The 8,400-nt window shown below is 42.0% G+C and overlaps 1 protein-coding gene across 1 annotated transcript; it reads right to left on the reverse strand.

Moving 5' to 3' along the window:
* Positions 1 to 319: 319 nt before the first annotated feature.
* Positions 320 to 8,141, reverse strand: LOC109378613 (prostaglandin F synthase 1-like; the record flags this gene model as incomplete). The annotated part of the gene is made up of 6 exons (XM_019634927.1): positions 320 to 538; positions 2,823 to 2,905; positions 4,791 to 4,956; positions 5,371 to 5,480; positions 7,100 to 7,222; positions 8,010 to 8,141. Coding segments are annotated over 6 exons (657 nt in total), but the record flags the coding sequence as incomplete, so codon positions are not given.
* Between the last annotated feature and the right edge of the window lie 259 nt (positions 8,142 to 8,400).

An 8,400-nucleotide genomic window follows, 5' to 3' on the forward strand; every position in this document is an offset into this window, starting at 1 on the left:
ATTAAATAAATTAATAAGATGCACTGCTTTACAACAGCGAAATATAATACTGGAATTTTTAAATAATATTTGATAGCTTAGAAAAAATAGGCTAGGTAAAAAAAAAAGTACACAATCTCTAGGTTGAAGGTTATTTCAATTTTGTAAATAAACACTCACACATTTGTATAGGAAAACTATGAAGGAAAATGTACCAAAATTTCCAGATTTTTTAAATAGGCTAATTACAGGTTATCTTTATTCTCTTTCTTTTCTTTTATATAGCCCCAGTTTTCTGTAATTGTATGCATTATTTTAATTACCAGGAAAAACCAACATCATTATTTCAAAGTCTTTATTATTTTATAAATTGTTTTTTAAGAAATTGTATTTAAAGAAGAAAGGCAAGAAGCCTGAATCTACAGAAATGCTTTTAATCACCTCCACCAAGCACAGAAATCCTCTCCGCATCCCGGAAGGAAGAGATTGGTAGAACTCATGGTGGGTAGTTCACGGTCAATATTCTTCAGAAAACGGATAATAAGGGTGATCAACAGCACTGAAAGAGAAGGAGGGATACTCATTTATTAACTCGGTCCCATGCTATTGAGGAGACAGTTTCCTGGCGGATGCAGTCAGGACGGGCTAGAAACTCCATATTTCCAACCATGTCCCTCCTTCTACCCTGACACACAACCATCTGTGTGCACACCCCCCACATTCACATAAAACAGAAACACCAAAGGACAGGAAGTTTGCTTTAAATCACAGTTTACCAGGGGCAGAAGGTGTAGGAACTGCAGCTGAAATGGGGTTGTTTCAGCCCACGTGCAGCTTTTGTCCCTACATCATGACAGTGCTCACAGCGAGGGAGTCTGCTGCTCTTTTTAACACATTCATTCAACAATACAGGGTCCCCCGTTAAGGAACTTCTAATCTATTGATGAGATAATATATGCACCTAAATAACCATATCTGCAAAATGTGATTACTGTTTCCTTAACTTATCACTATAAGAATGCTTGTTATTCAGGAATTAGTATTACTGTTGTTTTCCTTTCTTCCCATGTTTTTATTTTCCTTACAAAATTTGTCCTTTTTGATCCAATTCCACTAAAAAGTGTATTCTGAGCAATTCCATGCGGCAGGAGCTGTTGACAACGGGCCAGGGAAATGGGTGCAACTGGACTCACAGACGGCCCGGTGATGATCCTAGACTTGTACTTGAAGGCCGTGGGCACAGAAGTTACCTCCCACCTTTCTTCCTTTGTAATGTTTTTTTATCAGAATCATGGCAGAGCTTTACAAACAAGGAGAGTTTTGAGGTCTCTCTTTGGAAACTAAATCTTTATTCTGTAACTAAATTTTATTCTCTGATCTGTCAACTCCCTTCCAAACTTCTCTGAGTTTGATTAGTCTTCCTTCTCTTCAACCCTGAGACCCCCCAGTAACTGAACAGTAGGCTATGTTGGTGGGTGAGTCAAAGTCAAGGAGTTAGGGACTCCCAGGGGCTAGTTTCCTAATGGACAAAGGCGACACTGAGCAAGTGCTGACTTGAGAAACCAGAGAAAGCCAGAGGATCTTGTGTTGGTGTATGCCGCTGGAGACACATCAGTCACTACCCTTAGGGTCAATGAATTTCCTGACCCATTTACAATTCAGTTTGGTGACATTCCATGGCTAAGGAAATGGGATTTGTGATAACAACAACAAAAAAGGCCAACGAAGAGAGAAATTTGGAAGAAATAGATGGTGTCTTGGAAAAGGAATGCCCACTAGGGAGAAATGCCACTGACACATGGGGAGGAGATAGAAGTGTGGCCACATTACGACTTGCCCACACCTTTGCACACTAGCTTTCATGGTCCCCGCCTCCATAAAAAAATATTGATGTTATGTTTTACAACTATGTTAGGATAAAAATGGACAGAGCCCAGGTTGGACTCATTATTACTAATCATTATTAATACAACTATGTTTTCTCCTGATATCAAAAATAATTAAAACATTTTCCACAGGCCCATTGTAAACAATAGTATAAACGGAGCCACTTTAAAATGGGGCCAGACCTGCCACTTCAGAGGAACCGCCTGGCACGTCTGATGCCTCAGACCTTTGGGATCTTAAAACAGGACAAAACAATCTGTGGACTGTGCTTAAGCAACTTTGTGTCCCAAAGGACTATTTGCAAAGATAACAAGAAAGCAGAAGTTATGACTATTGGACTGATGACTACTGTACTAAACATTAAAAACACTTTAGAATTAGCATCCCTGTGTTATGTTACCTGCACTGATAGCAACGCCTTTCTTCTATGGATATCACTGTCCCCCTGCCCTTTCTCATAAATACCCATTGCCTTTGTCTCCACATTGAAACACTGTTTGGGCTTCTGCCTGAATCAGTGCTTCCTGAATAGTTATATTTTATTAATCTCAGTAAATGCATGTTGCCTCTCATTTTGAAAGGCCTTTCATTTTTAGATTCGCAGCCCTAAAAGTATAGTGAACCATAGGTACTGTGCCCTCTGTGTCGAATAAGTAAGTCAGCCCTGAGTAGAAGCACACCAGGCACAGGGATTAGAGCCTGAAAGTCATGAATTCACCATGATGCAAACTTTGCCCATTTTACTTATGGTTTGTGTCCTGGCCCCACTTACATTTCTGTTGGGTCAGAGACTGAGCCCTGGAGTAAACCTCTGGTCTGAGGTCTCCAGGAAGCTCCTGTGTCACTTCTATACCAGAAATGAGGCCTGTCTTCCTGATTTAGGGAAGCTTAGTTCCTCTGCGAACCTACATGCTACAGGAAACAATCTGGGAAAAAACAAGCTACAGGTCACTTACAATGGCAATTTAAAAAGTCGGAAATTTCTGTTGAGGCCGTCAATTGCTTTCATGTCTTCTGGAGTCAAATCAAAGTCAAAAACCTGAAAGGGAGGAAAGAATCACATTAAACTCTCCCCCAGGGCAGCTGGCTTCTACCTGGGAACATAAGGACTTCCCGGCCGGAGAGAAGAAAGCATCCTTGTCATCACTTCCAGGGGCACCGGCCTGAGAACGCTCGTCCTGGGTTCTCCGCCTCTCCTTTCCTACTTTCTCTCTTCCTCTGCTCTGCTCCACAAAACAAAGGCTTACAACTCAATCCCAAATCTTCCTAACTGAATTGCTTGCAAGAGAAAATTTTAAAATCTTCTTTTTTTTCCCTAAACAAGGGGGATAGTTGGACAATCTGGACAAAATACCTGCTGACTGGATCAAACTTTAGTCAGGTTTTCCCTTCCCCAGCACCCCCTGAATTTGATGCTGCCTTGAGCTTAACAAGCTTTGAAAAGTAGAGCAGACCCCCGTAAAGGCACCTCCAAGAAGCTGTTGACCTCAGGAAAAAGCATTCGCTGATCAACTGTTCAACCGCACACCTGCTCATCCCAACCTCCAAATACCATTCTCTCTCTAGTTGTGTTTACTCTTTTCTATAAAAGAAAAACCTTTCTGATTGATCTTAGACACTTGTCGACCCAACATTAAGGGAGTTCTCCCTTTTGGATAAAGCCTCTCTTACTTAAGACCAGATTTGCTTTTATTTGACGATACATAGCCCCTAAGTGAGAGTCTGTTAATAAATAGCAAAGCAGACAGCTCTTTGGTGAGAAATATTATAGCAGGAAGTACAGCATTTCACCCAGGGGACAATATCGTGGAAAATTCAGTGCCTCTGTCTATCTATCTATCTATCTATCTATCTATCTATCTATCTATCTATCCATCTATCTATCTATCTATCTATTATCTATCCACCCATCCATCCATCTGTCATTCGTCTTAAAAATATACTCCAGAAGTGGCTTGGTTGTCATGGGGACATGTATTAACATATTGAGTTAAATCAAAAAATAAAATGAGATTTCTTTTTGATTGTTTAACAATGAGATTTAGGTTTGCCTGTTAGACATTTCCATAAATTGAATAAACTAATCTATAGTTTCAAGGCTCTGAAGCAAATATATTATAAATACCATGCTTTAAATATCATCTTTTGCAAATATTAAACTCACGATGAAATTTTAGCCATCATCTTAAAATGGGATAGACTTCACAGAGCTTCTCATGAGGTTTACAACAAAATAAGTTGAAGAACACTGACTGATCTACGGGACCCAGAGACATGAGAGTGAGAGTTTGGGGGGGGGGATTTACTTGCTCATTTGTTAATTCAGTCAGTCTATAAACCTATATCTAGCTTTCTACCTGCCAGGACCTCTGCTGGGGAAAATTCACCAAAGGATGACCCAGAGCGAGTCACACTACATTTGGGTCTCACAGTCTAGAGATCACACTGCCATATAAACAAGCAATTTTAGTTTAACAAGGAGAAAACTCACTGACAGAGCCATGCCAGTGCTATGGTGATCCACAAAGGTGCTGGGGTGTCCCTATGGTTCAATAAAGCAGCTAATCCTATCTGGGTTTGCTATTGAAATAGGAATAGGGGTTTATTAGGTAGAGAAGGTGAAGGAGAGGGAGTAGGGTTTTAAAAGTTCTTTGCTGCATGGAAGGACTCCTAACCCCGATGAAAAAGACGTGATGAGATGTGCTCAGTGTCACCCAACTAGGTAGTGGCAAAGCCAGGCCTAGAGGCTGTAAAACCGAGGACTCTGAGGCCCGTGCTATCTGTTCAACTCTTCCAAGCTGCCCCATGGCACACAGGGGAGAGGTGCATGGCAATGGGTGGACGTGGGTGCGTGCTGAAAGGTGAGAGATACTCCCAGGACAGCACCCGTTCCTCCCTCTGCAGGGACAGGGTCCGACCTGTACCTGGAAGTTCTCCTTGATTCTCTTCTCATTGAAGCTCTTGGCCAGGACCACCACCCCCCGCTGAAGCTGATAGCGCAGGGCCACCTGGCCTGGGTTTCTATTGTGTTTCTTGGCAATGGCATGTAAGATCGGCTCCTCCAAGAGAACGGGGCTATCCTTTTCCACCCTGAAAACAAAAACCAGAAAACACAGATTTGAAGGGTGTAGAACCAGGAATCTGGTCCTTTTCCCAAATTCCCCAGACAAGGGAGAGGAATATGGGTTATATAGTACTCCCACATGTCAACATTGACACTTAAGATGTACTCATGACAAGCTGTGTAAATTTCACCATGAAATCGCTTTTAGAAGTAATATTTGGAGTGGAGTTTGGAGTATGTGGGCGTATGTGTGAAACAGGAAGGAAGGATGGTAGATGATTGTGGACACTCAGTGATGGCCCATGGGAACTCACCACACTACTGTTTGCTTTTTTTATGTTTGAAGCTTTCCATAATAATATATTAAAGCTTAATTTTAAAAAGTGTTTCATCACCAATAGAATTGCTAAAACATAGGTTAAGTCTGATGTTCTTATTACCAGTTTGGGTCTTTTTGGGACCCCAGGGCACTGTAGGCAACAAGAACAATGTCCTTGGACTTGCAGAATTCCAGGAGTTTGCTCTGGTTGAGGTACGGGTGACATTCCACCTGTGAATTGCCAAGACCAGGAGGTAATCAGAATACATGAGCTAATATCATGCAAGTTTGAAAAGTCCTTTGAAGGAATGTCTAATACTACATTGCCACATGCACCATATTTTTCAGACCGGTGGTTTTCTCATGCACCTTCTGAAATACCTTCAAATGCTATCGGGGTTCCAGAAGAGATAAAACAATTTCCTTCTTATTTCTTTTATTAGTGTTTAAAATGACAAGAGACTGTTATGTCCAGGTTGTGACCTCTAAATACCATATTCTACTGAGAGAAATCAAGGTCCCTTAGGAAAAATGGCTGATTCCAGTACTCAGCAAAAAAACAAAACCCAAAAAACTGCTAATTGAGCCTAGGATATCTTATTCTAAAAAACAAAGAAGACAGGAAGGCATGTCAGAGGACTCAGGAGCTCACCTGAAGAGGCTCCTTCTGACTAAAATGGTGACGATTTGATCATCAATAAGAACAGTAACTTCCCTAGATGGGAAAATATAATTCATACTTGTTAAAATTCATGAATTTCCAATGACATATATGTGATCAAGTCTTCAGCTGTAACCTCCAATTTACAGGAAGTACAAAAGACAGTAACATGTCAAACTGCATGATAGGGATCAATCAGTAAAACCAATTGTGTGGAAAAGTGGTTCTTTTTGTTTTTGTTTTTGTTTGTAAAGACCTAGCTTCTTTCACAACTAAACTGAGAGAAAGAAAGGGAGGGAAGGTGGGGGAGGGGGAAGGAACATATTTTAACATATTTTGAATCACATATTTCTACAAATAGATTCCCAGAAGTAAAATAACTACTGTGAAGGGTATAAATATTTGAATGGTTTCTTGCATAATTTTCAAACCATTTTACAAAAGGGCTATATGACTTCATAATATCACAGTGATTGAAAATCGGAAGCACTGTTACTTCTTTAAGTTATTCCTTTTAATTCTGATTTATCCAATTCCTCACTTTCCACAGCTTTGCTTTTTCTCCGGCTTTCCCCCTCACCACTCTAACTGCCACGGAGAGATTGAAATTCCCCATCAGCTCCCTGTCATGATATCCCATACCTTTTCCATCCCTGCTTGGATTGGCTGCTCCCAGTAGAATCTACCCCGTGGCTCATGCAAACCTTTTCAACCCTCTTTGTCTCATTTTCTCATTTTCTCTCTCTGTGTATGCCAACTCCTATTCAATCTCTTAACCAGTGAGTGCCTCTTTGCCTGACCCTTAAATGCTGACTTTCCTGCCCTCTTCCTTTTCATTCTATGAACTTTCCCAGGAGAGGCAGTCCATTTCTGTGAGTTAAATTGCCACCCATTAAGCCACAACTCCAAAATCTATACCTGTAGCTCTAACCGCCCTTCTGAACAACACTGCCACTTACCAACCCAGCATCTCCACAAGGACATCTCCTGGGAACCTCAAACCCACCTCTGAATAACTGAAATCATGCTCTTTCCACCCCACTCAACCTGTTGCTTCTCTGGCATTTCCTGTTGCAATAAAAGGAACAGTCATCTGTACAGGTGGCATCAAATTAGAAACTTGGGATGGATAGCTAAGGAAGAGGGTGTGGAGAGCAGAAGCAAGGAAGCCCAGTGGGCATGGGCTCACCTGGTTGCAGACAGGCTTGTACTTGAGCCCTGGCTTGTGCAGGATCATCTCCAGCTGCTTGTGATTGAAGTTGGACACGCCAATGGACTTGGTCAGACCTGCATCCTTACACTTCTCCAGAGCCTGGGGAGGAAGGACACAGGTGGCAAACCTTTAGTGTAGTTTGGCCCTTTCATTTCACATTGAGCTTTTTAAAAACTGGAAATCCATTTTAACACATGTAACAACTGACTGAACCAAACAGTTTTATCAGTTGGATATATTATTTCCTAATGCACTTTATCGCTATGTATACATATCTTGTGCCCTTGAGTCTGTGACATGCACACCCAGGACAATAAATAGACTTTAAGATGCTTTTAAATTCCCTGACCTCCCTGCCCTCCTCCATGGTGCCTATTTTCCTATCAGGCACGTAACAGTTCCTTAAGAAATGGTGTTCTAGTCAAGGGCAAAGGGGAATGCTCAGGTTTTCTGCTAGTATGTTTTCCTGCTTCCTCTTTCTTAGAACGGGAAACAGGTGTATGGGGCAGGGTGCAGATGGGCAGACTGCATGCTCCTTCTGCAGCCCACTCTCCTGCTAAACAGACAGCAGCTCCCCTTTCTGGTTGCGTGTCTGTCCTGTGGTGGGGCTCTGACCACTCTGGGGTTTGCATCTGAAGATGCCTCTTTTAGGGCTCACAGGCTCAACCTATGAAGGATCACAGAAGTTTAGATAAAACAAAACTAAACCTTAGCAGTCATCCCATTCAAGTCCTTTGCTTTACAGATGAGAACACGGAGGTACAAAGGAGTTCGGCGATGTGTCTGAGGGCAGACAATGGATGGGGCCAGAACCCATTTCTTCTGACCCCCATCCAGTGGTGGCCACCTTATCGCAGTGCCTTTGGGTGGCAGTAGCAGTACTTACCTCCCATGTGTCACGCAGGTCCACTGTCTCTAAAATAACTTTCCCACTGGCATCCTTTGGCATAAGCTCCTCCCCAGGCTGAAATACAGAAAGAAGAGAGGATGAAGAAAAGGTTTTTGTTTTGTTTTGTTTTGTTTTTTAAGAATGACCTTCCTGGTACCCAAGAAGCTTGGTGACACAAACTTCAAGAGGTTGTGATTACGAATCTGAGCATGGTGTGTGTGTGTGTGTGTGTGTGTGTGTGTGTGTGTGTGTGTGTGTGTGTGTTGGGTGTCTTTTTTTTTTTAACGTTATTCCCCCACCTCAGCTCAGAATCACCTGAGAGACTGTAGCAAAATACCTCTCCCCCAATTACCTCCAGCCTCTTATCCACACCCCCAAAATTTCACTA

This window comes from Hipposideros armiger, unplaced genomic scaffold, assembly GCF_001890085.2.
Source record: "Hipposideros armiger isolate ML-2016 unplaced genomic scaffold, ASM189008v1 scaffold_2250, whole genome shotgun sequence".
Taxonomy (NCBI): domain Eukaryota; kingdom Metazoa; phylum Chordata; class Mammalia; order Chiroptera; family Hipposideridae; genus Hipposideros; species Hipposideros armiger.